The sequence below is a fragment of the Pleurodeles waltl genome, chromosome 7, assembly GCF_031143425.1.
Source record: "Pleurodeles waltl isolate 20211129_DDA chromosome 7, aPleWal1.hap1.20221129, whole genome shotgun sequence".
Classification (NCBI taxonomy): Eukaryota; Metazoa; Chordata; class Amphibia; order Caudata; family Salamandridae; genus Pleurodeles; species Pleurodeles waltl.
Window position 1 is genome coordinate 510690737 of NC_090446.1, and position 24348 is coordinate 510715084.

General features: G+C 45.7%; 1 protein-coding gene across 1 annotated transcript in view; it reads right to left on the bottom strand.

Moving 5' to 3' along the window:
• Window positions 1-1936: 1936 nt before the first annotated feature.
• LOC138304282 (putative DBH-like monooxygenase protein 2) overlaps window positions 1937-24348 on the bottom strand; it is a 312423-nt gene continuing 290011 nt past the window's right edge. The window contains exon 13 of the mRNA XM_069244214.1: window positions 1937-3669. Within this exon, the coding sequence (XP_069100315.1) occupies window positions 3409-3669 (261 nt within the window). The 3' untranslated portion in view covers window positions 1937-3408. The remainder of the gene's footprint in view (window positions 3670-24348) is intronic.

Sequence of the window (24348 nt, forward strand, 5' to 3'; positions counted from 1 at the left end):
AGCACATACTACCCAGTTCCCCAAGGCAAAGATTAAGAGGACAATGCCAAATGGCACACCAAAATCTGAGCTCCTTCAGGAAACTTTCAGGGAACTCTTGGCTTCCACAATCTAATAAACTTACAAGAACATCCTACTCTAGAAGGCTACTTCAACTCCAGTTTTGACTATTGTCAACAACTTAATGTTATTTGACACCTTCCCTTTAGACCTCAGGGTATCCTAATTGTGACTACCCATCAAGAAGAATGATCTGGATTTAGCAGACCTGGAAAGTCACATACAAATCAAGAATGGCCTTTACCATTATTGTCTTCTAGTGAAACTAGAGGACCATCGCATCAGGGGACGCATCTTCAACTGGATCTCCTCCTATCAGGAATAAGGCCATGCGTGGTCCAGGTCTCGCCCGAAACTCCGCTGCGCGACTCTGCGGTGTCTTCCACTTGTCATCCCCTCTTGCTCCAAAGGTGGCCATCAGCGTCGTCTGCACTGTGGCAAAGCTCATAGAGCGGCAGGTTCAGGACATTGGTGGCCAAGATGCACTTATCAGTGCTATTCCATGAAGGGACTACAATTCCCATGTTTTTAGAGGCAGTAGCCATCTTGGGGTGTGGCAGGCCTATAAAGCCCAGCCACACCCAAGCACGTTTCTCACTATTTTGAAGACTTCGATGCAGCCAGATCTCGTGGGGGTTTCTCCGAAGAAGAGCAGAGTTCCTGAATGGCAGAGTGGCATCCACCCGAAGTATCCTTGTTTCCATGGTGCTTATAAAAACGAGTAGGTCGTACTTGTAGCAGTAAGGCCGTGAATCCAATTTTGGAGGAAGTAGTTATTTCCAAAGGTAAAGTGCCCCTTGGCACAACGAGCAAAGGCGTTTCAGTTCACAGATGTAAAGCGCTCGAGGCACAGCAATTCAAGCCCTTTTGTTCACAGATGAAAAGCGCTCTAGGCACAGCAATTCAAGCGCTTCAGTTCACAGCAGTAAAGCACTCTTGGCACAGCAATTTAAGCGCTTCAGTTCACAGAGGTAAAGCACTCTTGGCACGGCAATTCAATCGCTTCAGTTCACAGATGCAAAGCGCTCTTGGCACGGCAATTCAAGCGCTTCAGTTCACAGAGGTAAAGCGCTGTTGGCACAACAATTCAAGCGCTTCAGTTCACAGATGTAAAGCGCTCTTGGCACCATAATTCAAGCGCTTCAGTTCACAGATGTAAAGCTCTCTTGGCAAGGCAATTCAAGTGCTTCAGTACACAGGTTTAAAGCGCTCTTGGCATGACAATCAAAGCGCTTCGATTCACAGGAGTAAAAGGTTCTTGGCACAACAATCAAAGTGATTCAGACCACTTGAGTAAAAGCGCTTCCTGGTATTATTAAGTAATGCACTTCAAGTTCAAGGAGTAGAAACATTTTGACATTTATTGTTGTGAATGTGAAAGTATTTCTGGAGATAAGCAAATCATAGTTTTCGTTGTTGTTTGAAAAGCTTAAGATGTGAAAAGCATATTTCATTATTTAAGATTTTCTAAGTCATGATCAAAGGTTTATGTTGTGAATGCATAGATGTTACAGGATTGATATTCTGAGTATAATCATAGTCCAAAGTTCTTGCCATCTCTTGATTTTGAGGTCGTAGTTTACTCTTGTTCCATGTTTCAAAGAAGGGGCTTTGCCCTCATTTCAAAAGGGGTCTCCATCTGATATCTCGGAGACGCATTTAGTTAAGAGTCTATTGATGAGTTACCCTTCTATGAATGAGTAAATGTATATTTGTTCTAACCTTTACTTTTCAGATCTCTTTCCCTGCTGTTCCCTACCGTAATTACCTTCCCCCCGACTGGCTTCATCATAACTCTGTGCTATAATAGCTTTCTGAGTTGGTGACGCCGGAAGGTGGGCCTTTTGTTCAGGGACGTGCAGATCCTGAGGAAACCTCCTACCTCTTTAACAGATCTAGCATCTTACTACTACCACTATTCACATGAGAAACTTTGAACATCAACACATGCATACCTCAAAGCTCCATCATTTCACCAACACTCACTAATGCCTACCTCCGCCTGTTAAGGGTTGTCATCCAAGTTAGAAGTATGAAATGACACTCAGATTATCCTAAAGCTAAATAACCACAGGAAACTTAACACCTCAGGAATAGACTATGGCATTCAAGCTATTGGCTAATGTGTGCTGAAAAGTTGCCTTGAACTTACTTCATCCATAACAGAGATCTTGACATATGGATTTTGGAAGAACTACCGGCATACAACCACTTGGCTTAAAGGTTTATGTGTACTACCAGTAATGCTGGCCAAAGTTATAAACCTAGGAATGATCACAGCCTATGCATGAGCCTGCAAATCAATCAAATCACAAACAATGCCTTATGTTCAATGAAGACACTTTCTGGCTGTCCCCCTCTCTCTGCTTTGAAGAATCCAATACTCCTCCTTGTGACAACTCATACAGGTTCAGCCACATAACCACATTTCACAGGCCTTCTAAGTGTTTCATTGCCAGGTGCTCAGTGTTTGAGACTCTTTATAGCAACTATAGAGCCATCTAAGACAAAGATCCTTCATTCATCCTAGTAAAGCTACAAAGACATTCACCGAAGAGAACTCTTTGCTAAAGACAGTTACCCCAGGTCACTTTCCCTGCTTAAAGAAGAAGCACATTGGTGGAGACCCCTTATCTGTACAATCATCACAATTCTGGAATTGTCTGCCATAAAGGATAGGAAACATCACTGACCACGTTCAATTCTTCTGAAGATGACCACACAACAAGGTGAAAGAATCACCCCTCACTGCTAAGAATCAATGATCAGTACAGAACCCAGGACAGTGCTCACCCAAAGATGCAACAAATCACCATATGAAGGTAGGCACATAGGCATGTAGCTATCTCTCACTCTTTCTTTTGCTCCATACCACGCATATGTGCAGACGCACCTTTGCAGAGACACCATTTGAGCAGCCTGACTTACATGTTGGACATAAAACACTTCTCAGATGGGCCATGGTCCTTTCAAAGGTCTTCTGGCAATTAGACCTGAGTGTCCTATCTATCCTTCTTCCACTTCACTAGACACCAAAGCAGAACATCATCAAAACACAACAGAAGCACAAGTCTGGTCATCAAATATGACATCAAAGCAATACATACATCAGCGACAGAACAATAAAACATTCTCCCACACAAGAATTTTCACAGAGATGTGTGCTAACCAACCATCTATAAACAAGCTTTGGGGCCTCATCAGGGTTCTTAAGCGCTATATAAGTGCAACTACAATAAAATACAATGTGTCAGTAAGTCACTGTCACTGAAGTGGTGAAATAGAAGTTGTGATAACTGTTTTCATTGGTTGTTAAATGTTAAACTCACATGACCTATGCACAGAAAACTACAAGATTGGGAAGCCAGGAATCCAGTCAAAGAGCCCAGCTTGGAAAGAGATCAAAAGTAGTGAGAGAGCCCAGACAGGAGAAGTGAGGGAGCCTTTAGAGTCATAATGGGACAAGACATCTCCTGGTGGGCCATCGTGAGGCATTCCTTCATGTGGAGTGGCGTGCCCGGGCATGTTGTCATCTATCATTCCAAGACAGGGGGTGTCCCTTGGCTTTGTGATGTTGTGAACCTCTCCGGAGATTCCAGGGAGAAATCCCTGAAAACAGAAACGAAAGCCAGGTTTAATTAATAGCTGTTGCCATGGATGCCATTTAGGGGTTGCCAGAGATAGCATCTTTTACCAAAGGTCTTGCCCTTTCCTAGCCCCGGTGCTGCTATTGATATCCACGGCCAGCTTGTGTCGCTTTTCAAAAATACACTTTCAAATGCATATTTCCAAACAATACTGCATGCCCAAGAAATCCAATTCATACACAAATCATAGCATTGGAAAGGTAAAATTTCCTTATCACATCAAAACAAACATGAGACGAAGACGTTTCTATCTTAGTGTAAAAGGGGAAATACATTCAAGTTTACACAAAGCAGACATTTGAAATTTCAAAACAGGCTTCCACTTTTTCATCTTGATGAGAATGCACTGCTCCTGTTTGGCAGTCATTCTAACCATGAACACAAATGGAAGTTACCCATTTGGAAATTGAGCTCCAAAAGCATGTGCAATATATTATATTTTTTACCAGTAGGATGTAGAGCAGATAGGAGTTTGTCTCTTTAGGGTTTTTCCATTAGCAGTGTGTCACAAAAAGCTAATCAGACAAACAAAAATAATTGAACTGTGACACCATATGTTATAGTATCTTTTCCCCCAGTACTAGACTAAGAAGAGACAAACTCCTCGGACTGAACTCGGTGTGGTACAAACTCAATGAGTAACTTGCTCATTGAGTCACAACAAAAGCGAAAAGCTCCACCAGAAATTCCAGAGCATTCTGGAAAATAATCCGTGAGGGAGACAAGGATGTCACTGTTATCTACAATGCAAACATAATTGCGATGTCCTGGGTATACCCTCTCTTTAATCACTATTCCATCATGCCAGTTGAACGTCTGGAAAAAGGGCCATGTAAAAACACCAACCGTCTGCCTGGCGCTCAATCAATCCTAGCAGGAAAACCCAAGCCATCAGGGCAGGGTGAAAGTATAGATGACTGGATCAATGCAGAAATTAGAAGGACATCCCCACCTACCTCTCCACCATATCAGCCCGCCCCAAAGAGCAAAAAGGAGGATTGAAGCAAACAAGGGTAGTTCTAACAGGCTGCGAAACAAGATTGGTTGCAGTTTAGGTCATAACGGAGATAATTATTGGGCAACAGGGGTCAGCAGATCAAAATACAATCCCCATAGAAGCCATCTTAAGGAAAAGTAGAACTGGCAGGGCCCCAGAACCAAATGGCTTACTCTGAGCCCTCTTCAAAGCTTCTCTGGAGTTCCGGGCAAAAAAACGAAACCTCTTGTACAGTGCAGTGAGCCTGCAACAGGCAATCCCAGACTCTTGCCGCGGATCCATTATTCACCCAGTCTTTAAAGGGGGGGATAGAGGTGTCCCCACAAATGATCAATTGATTGCCCTTCTTGACATTGACTGCAAGTATTATGCATGCCTTCAAGTTCAGTGTTGGACAGCCTGGACCAATCGTGTCTGGCAAGGGTTACAAGGGGTGGGGCAGCGCACGGCAAGGGGAGGGGGGATATTAATAATATACAAATGGTACAAAAAAAACCTGCGCGCTGCGCTGCCTCTCCTCCGTCCCCTTAGCAGACACAGGCTCTCACCCTGCCCTGCGGCCAATCCTGATGCTGCTCCTAGCAACATTAGGATTGGCTGGAGTGCCCAGCCCGGGTGCTCCCAGGCAGACTAGGAGCCTGTGTCTTTTCTCTCGAGCTCGGCAACACAGTGCCAGGCTGGAGAGAGCACGGCTGGCCAAACACACATGCACACTGAAGGGAGTGCAGAGTGCACTCCTCTCATCCTGATCATCCCCCAGGGCCCCACCCCTTTAACAATGAAAGGATAATAAACACAGTTTATTATTCTTTCATTGTTAAAGGTTTGCAGTGACTGCTGCTGGCAGTGGGGGATTAGTAGGGGGAGGTGACTCTCATCTGTCATAGTGAACGAGCCAACACTGGCCTGGCCCGTATCCCATGAAATGAAACAGGATTCTTTGCCAGGGTACACTCTGGCAGTGTTGGAGCGTAAAGTTTAGTAATGCTTTTAGTGACCCAAACGTCAGCAGAAGGTGTCAAATTATGTCTCATGTTTGACAGCCTAACATGGAAAAGCTGCACTGACACTTATTTTAAAAGTGCTCATGTTTTCATTTTGGTGGTCACAATTGTGCCTAGCTGATTTAACAATGTACTAATGACATTTAAATAATGCCAGCCAAAGTGTGTTTTAGGCTCTTAATTGCTAGTATTAAAATGAATTAGCATTTATTAATGTTAAATGTGTGATTTTTTTGTTAAAAAATATGTGCAGATAAAAACAAATGCACTTCTCAGTTATATATAATGTGATGCATTAGCAAAGTTTTACAATTTATAATGAAATGGTTTACTTACTTCTGATGGTATATTATTAATGCTGAATTTACAAGTTTGCATATTATGTGCGTTTATTAACAAATATTTTTAATGCAATTTATATTTCTTACATTAGCATAATCTAGGGCTGCACAGCTTGTATTTGCAGTCATGTAAAGTGATGAATCATTGTTCTTTCTAACAAGAGTTTTCCTCCAGGTTCTGTTTGCAAGAGTAGCAAGAGGTTCTTTGTTCAAATGGACAGAGACGTTTAGTATGTGACCTTGGAAAGGAACATCCAGGCTTAGGGCCTGATTCTAACTTTGGAGGACGGTGTTAAACCGTCCCAAAAGTGGCGGATATACCACCTACCGTATTACGAGTTCCATAGGATATAATGGACTCGTAATACGGTAGGTGGTATATCCGCCACTTTTGGGACGGTTTAACACCGTCCTCCAAAGTTAGAATCAGGCCCTTAGGCCCTCATTCTGACCTTGGCGGGCGGCGGAGGCCGCCCGCCAAAGTCCCGCCGTCAGGTTACCGTTCCGCGGTCGAAAGACCGCGGCGGTAATTCTGACTTTCCCGCTGGGCTGGCGGGCGGTCGCCTTCAGACCGCCAGCCAGCCCAGCGGGAAAGAGGCTTCCACGATGAAGCCGGCTCGGAATCGAGCCGGCGGAGTGGAAGCTGTGCGACGGGTGCAGTTGCACCCGTCGCGTATTTCACTGTCTGCGCAGCAGACAGTGAAATACATGTAGGGGCCCTCTTACGGGGGCCCCTGCAATGCCCATGCCAGTGGCATGGGCACTGCAGGGGCCCCCAGGGGCCCCGCGACCCCCCCTACCGCCATCCGGATCTCGGCGGTCCGACCGCCGGGATCTGGATGGCGGTAGGGGGGGTCGGAATCCCCGCGGCGGTGCAGCAAGCTGCGCCGCCGCGGAGGATTCAATGGGGCCGCGGTACACTGGCGGGACCCCGCCAGTGGTGCCGGTCCGACCGCGGCTTTACCGCCGCGGTCGGAATCCCCATTGGAGCACCGCCGGCCTGTCGGCGGTGCTCCCGCGGTCCTCCGCCCTGGCGGTCAAAGACCGCCAGGGTCAGAATGACCACCTTAGTGTCTTAACATGAAATAATTTGTTTCAACTGACATACAGAACTGAGACGAGCATGTGTATATCCTGGAAATAAATTGGATTGTTGCAAAGGAATGCAAAATGTTTCAAACTATTTGGAGTCACACGGAAAGAGGAGATCATCTCAGGCTAGACCTGGGAATTTGATGGACCTTTGCAACCTTAAGTTAATTTGACATTTTGATTGGATGATGCCCCTTTTGCATGATATGATGCAACCAGATCAACAAATCAAATTAAATAATTTGTTTCATAATAGGAATGGACTTAGTAAGTTTTAGTCAGTCTTTTTGCGGCTCCTCAGACCCCTTGACTCTGCGCAGTTCTCTCTGCACCTTTCCTGATGACACTTCAGACTGGATTTGCTGCTGATCTAGTTAATTTGCTGACAAATAATCCTTGAATGCTGTCCCTTGGAGAGGTATATCTCTCTGCTGATTACCATTTCCGTTGACAGGTCTCTTATTTTTTAATAGAAGCTATCATGCTGACACTCACCCTTTTATTTTTCTAGTTAGTATTTTGCAATGCTAGATATATCTTCCACATTATTTTTGCGTTATTTTTGTCTTTTGTTGCTCACATGCCGTTGTAATGCCCTACACATGCATTTCCAAATTTGGTTAGCTGCAGGGACAACCTATGTTCAGCCCTAAATGTGCTCTGCTAAATTAAGCCTGACAAATGCTAATACAGTCTGATCTGAGATCTGTTTCTGTCTCTCATATTATTTAATTAATGATCTGTATAATTCTTCTTGAATGCTTAATTGTTTTGATGCTAATTCAATTACATTTGTCTTGCCGCTTTGGACAGCCTATGGTGTTAATATAACTTTACAATTTGATTTTGTGTACTCACTTCATGACACTAAACTTGTGTTTATAAAATAAAGCTTTGAACTTTTCACAGATTGGAGTTTTCTTCTGTGGCCACATTGGTCATGGTATCTAAATTGTTGACGTGGTGTTGAAGTACTTGTGTATGGTTCACCACACTTCGTTCTGGCACAAAAAGTCCGTCATCTTCGATGAAGCATTTGATTCGTTTGAAGGATGAAAACACACTTGCCGTTTTGGTAGCAGAGGTACAGTTATGTCCCATAAGGGGGGAGACATATTTTTGTTCAGTATTAGGATTCACAGTTTTGATAATAGAGTGACTGTTTCGTCCCATAAGAGGGGGAACCATATGTTAGGTTAATGTTAGGGGAATAGAATTCACCATTCTGGTAGCTTATTTACAGGTTTGCCCATAAAAGGGGAAGACATATTTTGTATAGTGATAGGGAGTTCACATGTTATTGTCCAGTCCAAATGTTGTCCACCCTGTAACTTGTTCTGTGGTCCATTCCAGAGATTGATGAGGTTCCAACTTTGTGCCTACAAATGATGGGCTGTGTGAGTATAAATAGGTATTTTCGTTTGCGATGCTTTTTGCCAGAAGATTGCGGTGAAGTGTGATGTTATAAAGTGTTTTGCAGAGATGTCGTACTTGAAGTGATTGTGGCGCTCTGTGCTAAAAAATCGTGATTGTTAGTGTTGTTGACGAGTCCATCAACACCTAAGATCCCGGGATAACACACAAGTGTAGAAGACACTTGGTTAATTTATTGTCTGCAGTGAGGTACGTGTCATTGTAGGAGGCTGGACTGGCTTGTAGTGAGTACCAAGGAGTACTTACACCTTGCACCAGGCCCAGGTATCCCTTATTAGTGTATAGGGTGTCTAGCAGCTTAGGCTGATAGAAAAGGTAGCTTAGCAGAGCAGCTTAGGCTGAACTAGGAGACGTGTGAAGCTACTACAGTACCACTTAGTGTCATATGCACAATATCATAAGAAAACACAATACACAGTTATACTAAAAATAAAGGTACTTTATTTTTATGACAATATGCCAAAGTATCTCAGTGAGTACCCTCAGTATGAGGATAGCAAATATACACAAGATATATGTACACAATACCAAAAATATACAGTATAGCAATAGAAAACAGTGCAAACAATGTATAGTTACAATAGGATGCAATGGGGACACATAAGGATAGGGGCAACACAAACCATATACTCCAAAAGTGATGCGAACCACGAGTGGACCCCAAACCTATGTGACCTTGTAGAGGGTCGCTGGGACTGTAAGAAAACAGTGAGGGTTAGAAAAATAGCCCACCCCAAGACCCTGAAAAGTGAGTGCAAATTGCACTAAAGTTCCCTAAAGAGCACAGAAGTCGTGATAGGGGAATTATGCAGGAAAGACACAAACCAGCAATTCAACAACAATGGATTTCCAAACGAGGGTACCTGTGGAACAAGGGGACCAAGTCCAAAAGTCACAAGCAAGTCGGAGATGGGCAGATGCCTAGGAAATGCCAGCTGTGGGTGCAAAGAAGCTGCTACTAGGCAGTAGAAGCTGAGGATTCTGCAAGAACGACAAGGGCTAGAAACTTCCCCTTTGGAGGATGGATGTCCCACGTAGTGAAGAGTTGTGCAGAAGTGTTTTCCCGCCGAAAGACCACCAACAAGCCTTGATAGCTGCAAATTGTGTAGTTAGGGTTTTTGGATGCTGCTGTGGCCCAGGAGGGACCAGAATGTCGCCAATTGCGTCAGGGGACAGAGAGGGCACCCAGCAAGAAAAGGAGCCCTCTCAAAAGCAGGCATCACCCGCAGAAGTGCCAGAATAGGCACTACAAAGAGGAGTGAAACGGTGCTCACCGAAGTTGCACAAAGGAGTCCCACGCCGCCGGAGGACAATTTAGAAAGTCGTGCAATGCAGGTTAGAGTGCCGTGGACCCAGGCTTGGTTGTGCACAAAGGATTTCCACCGGAAGTGCACAGAGGCCGGAGTAGTTGCAAAAGACGTGGTTCCCAGCAATGCAGTCTGGCGTGGGGAGGCAAGGACTTACCTCCACCAAACTTGGACTGAAGAGTCACTGGACTGTGGGAGTCACTTGGACAGAGTTGCTGGATTCAAGGGACCTCGCTCGTTGTGCTGAGAGGAGACCCAGGGGACCGGTGATGCAGTTCTTTGGTGCCTGCGTTAGCAGGGGGAAGATTCCGTCGACCCACGGGAGATTTCTTCGGAGCTTCTAGTGCAGAGAGGAGGCAGACTACCCCCACAGCATGCACCACCAGGAAAACAGTCGAGAAGGCGGCAGGATCAGCGTTACAGAGTTGCAGTAGTCGTCTTTGCTACTTTGTTCCAGTTTTGCAGGCTTCCAGCGCGGTCAGCAGTCGATTCCTTGGCAGAAGATGAAGCGAGAGATGCAGAGGAACTCTGATGAGCTCTTGCTTTCGTTATCTAAGGAATTCCCCAAAGCAGAGACCCTAAATAGCCAGAAAAGAGGGTTTGGCTACTTAGGATAGAGGATAGGCTAGCAACACCTGAAGGAGCCTATCAGAAGGAGTCTCTGATGTCACCAGCTGGCCCTGGCCACTCAGAGCAGTCCAGTGTGCCAGCAGCACCTCTGTTTCCAAGATAGCAGAGGTCTGGAGCACACTGGAGGAGCTCTGGGCACCTCCCAGGGGAGGTGCAGGTCAGGGGAGTGGTCACTCCCCTTTCCTTTGTCCAGTTTCGCGCCAGAGCAGGGCTGAGGGGTCCCTGAACCGGTGTAGACTGGCTTATGCAGAAATGGGCACCATCTTTGCCCATGAAAGCATTTCCAGAGGCTTGGGGAGGCTACTCCTCCCCTGCCTTAACACCTTTTTCCAAAGGGAGAGGGTGTAACACCCTCTCTCTGAGGAAGTCCTTTGTTCTGCCATCCTGGCCCAAGCCTGGCTAGACCCCAGGAGGGCAGAAACCTGTCTGAGGGGTTGGCAGCAGCTGCAGTGAAACCCCTGAAAAGGCAGTTTGGCAGTACCAGGGTCTGTGCTACAGACCCGTGGGATCATGGGATTGTGCCAACAATGCCAGGATGGCATAGAGGGGGCAATTCCATGATCTTAGACATGTTACATGGCCATATTCGGAGTTACCATTGTGAAGCTACACATAGGTAGCACTACCAAGAGGAGTGAAACAGTGCTCACCCGAAGTTGCACAAAGGAGTCCCACGCCGCCGGAGGACAACTTAGAAAGTCATGCAATGCAGGTTAGAGTGCCGCGGACCCATGCTTGGTTGTGCACAAAGGATTTCCGCCGGAAGTGCACAGAGGCCGGAGTAGCTGCAAAAGACACAGTTCCCAGCAATGCAGTCTGGCATGGAGAGGCAAGGACTTACCTCCACCAAACTTGGACTGAAGAGTCACTGGACTGTGGGAGTCACTTGGACAGAGTTTCTGGATTCAAGGGACCTCGCTCGTTGTGCTGAGAGGAGACCCAGGGGACCGGTGATGCAGTTCTTTGGTGCCTGCGTTAGCAGGGGGAAGATTCCGTCGACCCACGGGAGATTTCTTCGGAGCTTCTAGAGGAGGCAGACTACCCCCACAGCATGCATCACCAGGAAAACAGTCGAGACGGCGGCAGGATCAGCGTTACAGAGTTGCAGTAGTCGTCTTTGCTACTTTGTTGCAGTTATGCAGGCTTCCAGCACGGTCAGCAGTCGATTCCTTGGCAGAAGGTGAAGAGAGAGATGCAGAGGAACTCTGATGAGCTCTTGCATTCGTTATCTAAGGAATTCCCCAAAGCAGAGACCCTAAATAGCCAGAAAAGAGGGTTTGGCTACTTAGGAGAGAGGATAGGCTAGCAACACCTGAAGGAGCCTATCAGAAGGAGTCTCTGACGTCACCTGCTGGCCCTGGCCACTCAGAGCAGTCCAGTGTGCCAGCAGCACCTCTGTTTCCAAGATGGCAGAGGTCTGGAGCACACTGGAGGAGCTCTGGGCACCTCCCAGGGGAGGTGCAGGTCAGGGGAGTGGTCACTCCCCTTTCCTTTGTCCAGATTCGCGCCAGAGCAGGGCTGAGGGGTCCCTGAACCGGTGTAGACTGGCTTATGCAGAAATGGGCACCTTCTTTGCCCATCAAAGCATTTCCAGAGGCTGGGGGAGGCTACTCCTCCCCTGCCTTAACACCTTTTTCCAAAGGGAGAGGGTGTAACACCCTCTCTCTGAGGAAGTCCTTTGTTCTGCCATCCTGGCCCAAGCCTGGCTGGACCCCAGGAGGGCAGAAACCTGTCTGAGGGGTTGGCAGCAGCTTCAGTGAAACCCCTGAAAAGGCAGTTTGGCAGTACCAGGGTCTGTGCTACAGACCCGTGGGATGATGGGATTGTGCCAACAATGCCAGGATGGCATAGAGGGGGCAATTCCATGATCTTAGACATGTTACATGGCCATATTCGGAGTTACCATTGTGAAGCTACACATAGGTGTAGTGCACGCGTGTAATGGTGTCCCCGCACTCACAAAGTCCGGGGAATTTGCCCTGAACTATGTGGAAGCACCTTGGCTAGTGCCAGGGTGCCCACACACTAAGTAACTTTGCACCTAACCTTTACCAGGTAAAGGTTAGACATATAGGTGACTTATAAGTTACTTAAGTGCAGTGAAAATGGCTGTGAAATAATGTGTGCATTATTTCACTCAGGCTGCAGTAGCAGGCCTGTGTAAGAATTGTCAGAGCTCCCTATGGGTGGCAAAAGAAATGCTGCACCCCATAGGGATCTCCTGGAACCCCAATACCGTGGGTACCTCAGTACCATATACTAGGGAATTATAAGGGTGTTCCAGTATGCCAATGTGAATTGGTGAAATTGGTCACTAGCCTGTTAGTGACAATTTGGAAAGAAATGAGAGAGCATAACCACTGAGGTTCTGGATAGCAGAGCCTCAGTGAGACAGTTAGTCATAACACAGGGAATACATTCAGGCACACTTATGAGCACTGGGGCCCTGGCTGGCAGGGTCCCAGTGACACATACAACTAAAACAACATATATACTGTGAAAAATGGGGGTAACATGCCAGGCAAGATGGTACTTTCCTACAGTCATGCAGTACCATTCCATGCTATTAGTTTCCCTTGAGTGTGCGTGTGAGTTGTTGGTTGGTATTAGGTGAATCTGGAGTGCACGTGGAAGATCCGTACTAACTGAAGTGAGAATTGGTAGTCATGTTTCCCTTGTTGTGTAATTGCAAAAGTCACGGTCAGAAGTGTAGCCCGTACAGCTTTCAAAGAGTTTGAGCACTACCCGTAGGGTGCAGATAGGTTTTTGGTTTTTGATATTGCTTGCAATATTTTGCATTTAGTGTATGTGTGAGCAATTGCCATTGGTTAAGAGCAGATTATGAAACTGATTGTGAGATTGAACTTACTTCCTGGTTTCATTGAAAATCATTGTGATTAATTGCAGTTGTGTGAAAATGAAATTTTTCAAAGCTTTAAGAAGGCTGCTAAGAGGAGATTTGTTTTTTACAGTGAGTGAGGGTGAACAGGTAGCACCCGAGGGAACACCACCTTACAAAGTTTCAGAAATGAAAGGAGTTTCAGCATACATATGGCTTAAACAATGGTGTAAAATCACTGAGACTGAAGGTCCATTAGTTTTTTCTTTTCATTGAAACTTTTAATTTGAGAATATTAGACAATTTGAGGAGAGTGCTGTAGGAATCAAAGCCTCCTCCAAGACCCACACAGTTTGAAGCTCTTTTTATTTGGGAACTTGTTGCAAGACAGAAAGAAACAGTAAAATTTGAGAGTAGAAGAAAGCAGTTAAGACATTAGCGGAAGCTAGATCGGATGCAGAACAGAAAAGATGGAGAGCAGAGATGCTAGATAGAGTGAGAATGTTTATAAGCTAACACAGAGGAGATGATGGGAGTACAAAACCTACAACAAGAAAGAAACAGACAGCTAAAGTAGAGCAGACAACTGATAAGGGTAAAAAGACAAGCGCATATGAAAATGATTCAGGAGATGGGTTTATAAATCAGCTTTTAATGAATTCTTCCCCACCGTATCATTCAGTTGAGGAAGCAGTGCAGAATGCAGCCCTGAATGTGCCAACTGCTCCAGTTACACAGAGCCTGTCCTAATGTGAATCAGATGGTGCAGACACCTATTGTGACTACACCTGTGCAGAATTTTAATCAGAATCAGACTATGCCTATTTATACACAAGTGCACCAGTGCAGACAGTGTTGAATGTTACTGAAAATCAAACATGACAAAATGTCAATACTGTTTTAACAGGTCAATATACTGGAATGCAAATTCCACAGAATCAGATGGGGCCCATTGGACCCGATTCATTAACAGTTCCTGTGACTAAAGGTCTAGTTGTTCGTTTGTATGCTTCAGGCAGCCCTGGAAGTAATGCTCAGTCCATGAATGTCTCAGCAGTCCCTGTAAAACCAGTATCCCCGGGGTGTGTCACCGTGTGATATGCAGAGATCGGTATATTCAAATAATTCGTAGATGGAGAGGACAATTTCTCTTATTCAAACTGTGATTCCTACACGAGTTGCAGACCCTAACCAAATGTTAAATCAAGCAGGACCAGTTCTTGATGCGAGGTTTCCTCAGGGAACCCCACTTCCTTACATGCCCACATCAGATCAGATTATGAGTGTACATTGCAGTATCCCACACTATTCCCCAGAGAAACAATATTAGTTTGGAAGGTTTTTCTGCACGGCAGTTAACTAATTGGTTAGACATTCTGAGCCCAAAAGGAGCAACAGGTGGAACCAATGGAAATTTAAGAATAGAAGAGACACCGGAGAGAGACATAACAGTGAATGTGTCCAGATCGAAATTAGAATTAAATGAATTGATTATGGGAATGCTTGAGATGGAGCAATTAGAAACATACACAGAAGATGAATTGGTCTTCATGTGCAAAGATGATACCCAATGTGCAGGGCTGACATATGAGACGTTAGTAGAATTGGCTGAAAAATATGAAGTAGATATAGAAAAATCTAAACCCTTAAAACTATGTTACAGATTAGAGTTTAGTACCAAAGACATAGCAAACATGAGTTCACCCAGAATGAGAATGTATGTTAAGGAATTCATTAACTACATCAAACATGAGCTGTGTTAGATAAATGGGAAGGCAGATGGGCTAAGAAAACAGATTGAAAGAAAGCAAAGCAGAATTTGTCTCCAGCAGGAGCAAATCAAACTGAAGACAATATAAAAATGATGTCAATGAGAGAAATTCCAAGTAGAGATTATTTGCATGTCCTGTGGAGCAAAAGTGACATACCATCAGTTACAAATGATTACCCGAGATTGAGAGAGAAGCCAGTAGAGTGGTATAAGTAGACAGAAAGGTTTTTGAAACTTTAAATATGCCTGTGGGCAGTTTTGAACACATTGTGGTTTCAGTTGATTTGTGGGTTGAGTGCAAGAAAAGTATTGCTTGGCCTGATCGTGAACCACTGAGAGATCCAGTAACAGGTGCGCCATCTGAAGAGGTGATGAAAGGGTATTATAAAGTGATTGAATTCCTGAAGAACAATGTTTCTCCAAAAGATGTGGATTGGCAAAAGATTGACACCACAGAGCAGGAAACAAAACAGTCGATCCACGCTTATCATGAGAGATTGTTGCAAGCTTTCAAATAGCACAGTGGTTCTGAAAGTCAAAAGATATGAGTAATTTTATGTTTAGATTAGTGTAATGATTGAAGCCTGAGATTACCACCATGATTCAGCAGCATTTAATTTGTTGTCAGAACAAGCCCATTGAAGAAGTACTACAGTAAGCAACATACTGTAGTGGCGAAATTGATTTGGAGCAGAAAAAGTAGAAAGAAAAATTGATGGTGATGAAATTGAAATCTGCTCAGACAGGAAATCAGAGCCTGCAGATGATTGTGAACATTAGTGGGATTGTAGGAAAGTACCATCTTGCCTGGCATGTTACCCCCATTTTTCACTGTATATATGTTGTTTTAGTTGTATGTGTCACTGGGACCCTGTTCACCAGGGCCCCAGTGCTCATAAGTGTGCCTGAATGTGTTACCTGTGTAGTGACTAACTGTCTCACTGAGGCTCTGCTAATCAGAACCTCAGTGGTTATGCTCTCTCATTTCTTTCTAAATTGTCACTAACAGGCTAGTGACCAATTTTACCAATTTACATTGGCTTACTGGAACACCCTTATAATTCCCTAGTATATGGTACTGAGGTACCCAGGGTATTGGGGTTCCAGGAGATCCCTATGGGCTGCAGCATTTCTTTTGCCACCCATAGGGAGCTCTGACAATTCTTACACAGGCCTGCCACTGCAGCCTGAGTGAAATAACGTCCACGTTATTTCACAGCCATTTTACACTGCACTTAAGTAACTTATAAGTCACCTATATGTCTAACCTTTACCTGGTAAAGGTTAGGTGCAAAGTTACTTAGTGTGAGGGCACCCTGGCACTAGCCAAGGTGCCCCCACATTGTTCAGAGCCAATTCCCTGAACTTTGTGAGTGCGGGGACACCATTACACGCGTGCACTACATATAGGTCAATACCTATATATAGCTTCACAATGGTAACTCCGAATATGGCCATGTAACATGTCTAAGATCATGGAATTGCCCCCTCTATGCCATCCTGGCATTGTTGGCACAATTCGATGATCCCAGTGGTCTGTAGCACAGACCCTGGTACTGCCAAACTGCCTTTTCTGGGGTTTCACTGCAGCTGCTGCTGCTGCCAACCCCTCAGACAGGGTTCTGCCCCCCTGGGGTCAAGCCAGGCTTGTCCCAGGATGGCAGAACAAAGGACTTCCTCTGAGAGAGGGTGTTACACCCTCTCCCTTTGGAAAATGGTGTGAAGGCAGGGGAGGGGTAGCCTCCCCCAGCCTCTGGAAATGCTTTCTTGGGCACAGATGTGCCCAATTCTGCATAAGCCAGTCTACACCGGTTCAGGGACCCCTTAGCCCCTGCTCTGGCGTGAAACTGGACAAAGGAAAGGGGAGTGACCACTCCCCTGACCTGCACCTCCCCTGGGAGGTGTCCAGAGCTCCTCCAGTGTGCTCCAGACCTCTGCCATCTTGGAAACAGAGGTGCTGCTGGCACACTGGACTGCTCTGAGTGGCCAGTGCCACCAGGTGACGTCAGAGACTCCTTCTGATAGGCTCCTTCAGGTGTTAGTAGCCTATCCTCTCTCCTAGGTAGCCAAACCCTCTTTTCTGGCTATTTAGGGTTTCTGTCTCTGGGGAAACTTTAGATAACGAATGCAAGAGCTCATCAGAGTTCCTCTGCATCTCTCTCTTCACCTTCTGCCAAGGAATCGACTGCTGACCGCGCTGGAAGCCTGCAACACTGCAACAAAGTAGCAAAGACGACTACTGCAACTCTGTAACGCTGATCCTGCCTCCTTCTCTACTGTTTTCCTGGTGGTGCATGCTGTGGGGGTAGTCTGCCTCCTCTCTGCACTAGAAGCTCTGAAGAAATCTCCCGTGGGTCGACGGAATCTTCCCCCTGCTACCGCAGGCACCAAAGAACTGCATCAACGGTCCTTTGGGTCTCCTCTCAGCACGACGAGCGAGGTCCCTTGAATCCAGCAACTCTGTCCAAATGACTCCCACAGTCCAGTGACTCTTCAGTCCAAGTTTGGTGGAGGTAAGTCCTTGCCTCCCCACGCCAGACTGCATTGCTGGGAACCACGACTTTTGCAGCTACTCCGGCCCCTGTGCACTTCCGGTGGAAATCCTTTGTGCACAGCCAAGCCTGGGTCCATGGCACTCTAACCTGCATTGCACGACTTTCTAAGTTGGTCTCCGGCGACGTGGGACTCCTTTGTGTAACTTCGGGTGAGCTCTGTTTCACGCATCCTCGTAGTGCCTGTTTCTGGCACGTCTCCGGGTGCTACCTGTTGCTGAGAGGGCTCCTTGTCTTGCACGACGTCCCCTCTACCTCCTGGTCCAATTTGCGACCTCCTGGTCCCTCCTGGGCCACAGCAGTGTCCAAAAACGCTAACCGCACAATTTGCAGCTAGCAAGGCTTGTTGGCGTTCTTTTGGCGGGAAATACTTCTGCACAACTCTCCACGGCGAGAGGAATCCGTCCACCAAAGGAAAAGTCTCTAGCCTTTTTCGTTCTTGCAGAAACCTCAGCTTCTTCTGTCCAGTAGAAGCTTCTTTGCACCCACAGCTGGCATTTCCTGTGCATATGCCCATCTCCGACTTGCTTGTGACTTTTGGACTTGGTCCCCTTGTTCCACAGGTACCCTAGATTGGAAATCCACAGTTGTTGCAAAGTTGGTTTGTGTCTTTTCTGGATTATTCCTCTATCACGACTTCTTTGTCTTTGGGGGAACTTTAGTGCACTTTGCACTCACTTTTCAGGGTCTTGGGGAGGGCTAATTTTCTAACTCTCACTATTTTCTAATAGTCCCAGCGACCCTCTACAAGGTCACATAGGTTTGGGGTCCATTCGTGGTTCGCATTCCACTTTTGGAGTATATGGTTTGTGTTGCCCCTATCCCTATGTGTCCCCATTGCATCCTATTGTAACTATACATTGTTTGCACTGTTTTCTAAGACTATACTGCATATTTTTGGTATTGTGTACATATATCTTGTGTATATTTCCTATCCTCTCACTGAGGGTACACTCTAAGATACTTTGGCATATTGTCATAAAAATAAAGTACCTTTATTTTTAGTATAACTGTGTATTGCGTTTTCTTATGATATTGTGCAAGTGACACTTGTGGTACTGTAGTAGCTTCACACGTCTCCTAGTTCAGCCTAAGCTGCTCTGCTAAGCTACCATTATCTATCAGCCTAAGCTGCTAGACACCCTATACACTAATAAGGGATAACTGGGCCTGGTGCAAGGTGCAAGTACCCCTTGGTACTCACTACAAGCCAGTCCAGCCTCCTACAGGGATGCAAAGTGTGCAGCAGCAGGTTAACAACATGCCTCAGTTTGGGGGTAGAGGACATGGTGTTCAGATAGATCAGAGTGGAAATGTGATTGATGCGCAGTCAATGAAGAAAATGCAGCCATGTCATGCGTGTGGAACGTTTGGACATTGGAGATGGGAATGTCCTTATAATAAAGTGAATAACTTGGCGCAGAATGTTGGTGTTGCTCAGACTGTTAGCAAATGATCAAGTTCAGATTCAGAGAATTCAAAGAGCCCGAGTCCAAAATGTGGGTGCTTCTAGAGAAACACAGAAAATACAGGTCCACAGCAGATGCAGGTCCCGCAACAAATGCAGATTCCACAAGTCCCAATTACACAGCAGCAAATGATTGTTCCTCAGCAAAACATGAATCAGAGAGCAAATGCAAATGTGAATCAGTTGGTGACAGTTTCCCTTAATTGATTTGAGTGATGAAGAGTTTTCAGAAACATTTAATAGTGACAGTTCTGATGATGAGGATTGCATATTAGCAGGGGTGGCTCCTCCACTAGCTGCTGCAAACCTTTAAAGATAAAACGTTAATAAACAATATTATTGTTTTATTTTTAAAGGGACGGGCCTTGGGGGATAACAGGCTTGGAGGGGGAGTGCTTAGCGCTCCCCTTCAGCATGCATGTATATTTGGCCGGCCATCTCAGGGATGCCACGACTGTCAGTTAGATACCTCATGAGGACAAAAAGTTATTATATCTACCTTGCCTTTGTTTTCTTCTTCTCCCTTCCCTCTAGGTTCTAGACTTATGGTCTTTTTTGCATTAGGGGCTACCATGTGCCTTTGCTACATGAATTACTGACCGGTTTTCCTTTTCCCTATTGTCACATTTAGTAATAGTTAGGTGAGTAGCTGTCTTGTTCACTTACACATACCCCTCATTTAGGCTCTGCTTTCCGTTACTTACTGTGGTGCCACATGTTTTGTTTTAGACACTGGAGTGTTCTTAGCTATAGGCACGATGATGCAATCATGACTCATACTTCCCTTACGTAACTAGGTACGATTTTTATTATGTGTGTCTTATTTTTCTGGTTTAGTGGCTTGAGACATGGCTCAGAAACCATTTGAATAATTCTTAGCACATTCCATGGGTCACTTGAACTCCACTCACTTTGGTTTGGGCAGACCAAGTCTATCTTTGCATTTCGTACATAGCTGACAGAGGATGGGTTGGACCACATATTTGTGTGTTTGACATGCACATCTTTCCCTTTTTTTGCTCTCACACCTCTCACTGTTATTATCTTCTTTCACTAATGTATCACATGTTTTATGACTACTTGGCTCCCTTTCTTTGCATGTAGGGGTGCTTCACCATCTGCCCCTTTTTTGGATGGACACACACCCATACAACTTACCACACTTGGGAATTTCATGCTATCATCCTTCATACTTGTATATTAGGTTTGTCAAATATGTTTCTATGTATTTTACAGCCTTGAAAAAGTTATGAGTGTGACGAAACACGTATTTGCTGTGATTGTGGAACCATACTCATCTTGCCACATTGATGTTCATACCTACAATAAAAAGAGCCTACCACAACTCAACTCATCTGGATGATTTATTGATTATGGACTATTTGGGAGTGCTGCGGTATCCTTAGGAACATATGGCAGGTGTCACTTTGTGGACACCACTTTATGCTTTTGGGTAGTGAAGCATGCATTACCGCTCAGCACCGTGCTGTATCTTACTTTGGACTATCTTCAACTTGAACTTTAAGTGTTTATACATCGAATAACTCGTAGGAATTGCACCCATTTGACCACCACTACCCGTTTTCTTCTATTGATATTGACTTCTGTGAAGTGGGGACTACTAAACTGGGTTTATGTGAGCCACTCACACAAAGTTCCAAGTCCTCTTGATGGTACAGTGCCTGTGCCTCAAGGGTTGGAAGCAGTGAGAGAGGAGGCCCAGGGTAGCCAAGCTGTGAAGACTGGGAAAATGGCTCTCGCAGAGCATGCACAATCTGGTGAAAATCTGAGCATGTCAAAGGTGCAGGAGGATTGAGTCAAAGTCAGTTGACCCCTGCTAGCTCAGAGGACTCTGACATCCCAGTTATGCCTGAGAAAGGAATTGTGGTTGGAGACCAGTGGCCCTCGAAAGGGCCAGACCTAGTGGTAAAGGTGCCTCTTGCTATTGCTGAAGTACCTGAAGAGTTACATCAAACTGACAGTAATATTGAAGGTTGTGTAGCAAGAAGGTCAAAAAAGAAAGAGTGCCCAGTCGAAATTACTCAACTTCTGAATGGACTTTTTACACAGCTGATAATTGGGAGAAGGAGTTTGTTGCCTTTTGTGTTGACAATTCGAATTCAACTGAACATTCTGGAAGTTTAAATTGATTTATAACTGAACTTTGAAATATCATTACCACTTGATGAACAGATACATTATTTGCTGGAAGTGCAAATCAGTGATTGCCAGATGGTTTATTATTAGAGACATTTGAACTTTTTAGTAGTGATTTTGAACATTTGAAAGTAGAAAAAAATGTTTTAATGAACTTTCTAGAAGATAGAGAACTTTGTAAATACATGTAACGATTTTTGAGGAGAACATAAATGTTTGATTTTTGGTTTTACTTAGCTCACACAAAAAAAGATGCTGTAAACTAATTGAGAGCTGCTTTTGCATTTTCTTATTTTTATTTTTAATTCAATATTTTTGGTCTAAGTCTAGACAAGCCATGAATTCTGATCAAGGTTAAGGAGTAAATGCAAGTATATTTGTGTAGGATTAGCAATAGTGTGTGGTTGTTAGTATTTACACTAATACTAGGAGATTCAAATACAGAGCAAGATCCCCTATATGAGAATGAGAGATTGTTTCACACTGACAATTCTAAGGGAGATTTGTCATCCAATGTATATTATAAGTTGTTATATTAATATATCAAAACAATGGAAGTACATGATTGTTCTATTTGTACACAAATCCCTTCATCAGTACGGAAAGGAATCACTTATCACAGCTTGCCACTGACGTGGAATTTCTTGCAGTCTGTTAGTAACACAGTTGTATGACCAGGAGTTTATCCAATACTTCTATTCCAATTAAGATCTTGTGTTTTCTTTTGTGCCTATTAATCAGCACTTGAGTAGTATTGCTAAAGCGAAAAACATTGACACTGTGGGAGGTTTCTTTGAATGGACTCTTATCTTTGGAAACACATATGCACACAAGAACAATTTAATCTACATTCTTACACAAGTAGAAAAGGAGTTCTTTGGACAAGGAGATGACAGAAGGAAAGCAACGAAAACAAACATAGAAAAAGGAGTACTGGCAAAAAGATCCTGTACATGTTTCAGGCAGCATTACTCAAGGACACTTAGGCCCTCATTACAACCCTGGCAGTCGGTGATAAAGCGGCGGTAATACTGCCAACAGGCCGGCGGCAAAAAAATGGAATTACAATCATGGCAGAAACCACCAACATAGACAGCCACTTTAACACTCCGCCCGCCACGGCGGTAGAAACAAACACTGCAGCGGTAACCACCAACAGACAGGCGGACGACAAAGTACCGCCCACCCTATCACAACAGGCCTATCCGCCACATTTTCTGGGACGGAAGCAATGCTATCAAAAGCACGGCGGAAACAGTACACAGAAGGGAAACCACTCACCTCTCGACACCCAATGAGGAACCAGGACGCCATGGAGCCCGAGTTACACGTGCTGCCTATGCTGCTCTTCCTCCGGTGAGTACTGCACCTACAACACAGGGAAGGGGGGGAGGGAAAAGAGAGTGACACATACATGCATCACGCAATACCCCAACCCCTACCCTCACCCACAACAACATACACACAAATACATGCAGCAACATTACATATACACCCCCACCCCCCCCCAGAAGAACGCAAGGACAAAAGTAAATGATTGTAACAATTGTCAGCATGAAAAATCTGATAGTCAAAATTCAAAATTCAGTATATACAAATATGTACACCAACTACACAAGTCCGGATAGTGTACCAATTATTGTCCGTGGACCACTGGGCCCAAAATGCATGGACGAAGCCCACACTAGATACTGACTGGAAACTGAGAGAACACTGCTGGGGCATCAGATCGAAAATAAACAGGCACCTCAGGGGGAGAGGGAGGGGGGCACCTCAGCCAGATGAACGCACCACGCCACTGCTGCACGAGGGGGCTCCATGCCCATTGCTGTATCCTGGGGAGTGAAAAGCCACAGTCTCTCAAGTCTCTCCAGTGGGTGGTTTGCCCACTGCTTGTTCCTGGGGAGTGCAAAGCCACAGTCTCTCAAGTCTCTCCAGTGGGTGGGTTGCCCACTGCTTGGTCCTGGGGAGTGCAAAGCCACAGTCTCTCAAGTCTCTCCAGTTGGTGGTTTGCCCACTGCTTTATCCTGGGGTGTGCAAAGCCACAGTCTCACAAATCTCTTCAGTGGGTGGTTTGCCCACTGCTTTATCCTGGGGGTGCAAAGCCACAGTCTCACAAGTCACTCCAGTGGGTGGTTTGCCTACTGCTTTATCCTGAGGAGTGCAAAGCCACAGCCTCTCTAGTGGATAACAGTTTCCACTGGTTCTGGAGGGGACTTTGTGCCCAGAGTGCTTCGTCCTACCAAGGACAGAGGTAGTGGATGCCTTTCTCCACTGGTTCTGGAGGGGGGTTTGTGCCCAGAGTGCTTCATCCTGCCAAGGATTGAGGTAGTGGATGTGAATCTCCACTGGTTCTAGAGGGGGCATGGTGCCCAGAGTGCTTGACGTGCAGTGTGGCCGGTACCATTCCCTCACCTGGGTGTGTATGCCACAAGATTGCCGATGAACAGGTAGCATGATACGCCATGGAGGCAGCGACATACCCCACACTGCTGCAGTTTCGCCTTCCACCTGCAGGTGCAAACAGTGATGGAAGTCATGCCTCATGGAAGCTGGCCTGGGTCCTGGAAGTCTCCTCCAGCCTCGAACGACTGAACACTGGGGATGGTAGCCATGTCAGCTGTGGTGCCACTGTCCGAGCACGTCGCTGGACTGGTGGCAGTGCTTGCAGCGATGTCTGTGGAGGCGGTGCTGGCGGTGGTGCATGGGTCAGCACTTGTTGAGGGACACAGCAGGATGTCTCCTGCAGCCCCTGACTGCTGCCCACTGGGGATGATGCTGGGGACTGTCGCCGAGGCTGCAGAAGTGCCGGTGGCTGTGCAGGTGGCGGTGCAGGTGGCGGTGCTGGTGGCGGTGCAGGTGGCGGGGCAGGTTGCGGTGTTCTCCCCCTTACAGGTTGGTGTTGTTGTGGACAGAAGGTGTGACACTGGTCCCTCAGTCTGTGCCACCGTGCCCTGTCCTGACCTGCTCTTCTGCTTTTTTCCCTTCCCCACCTTCGATGGTGCTGCTGGTGTCTTGCCACTAACCCCTTTTGTTTTTGCGGAACCCT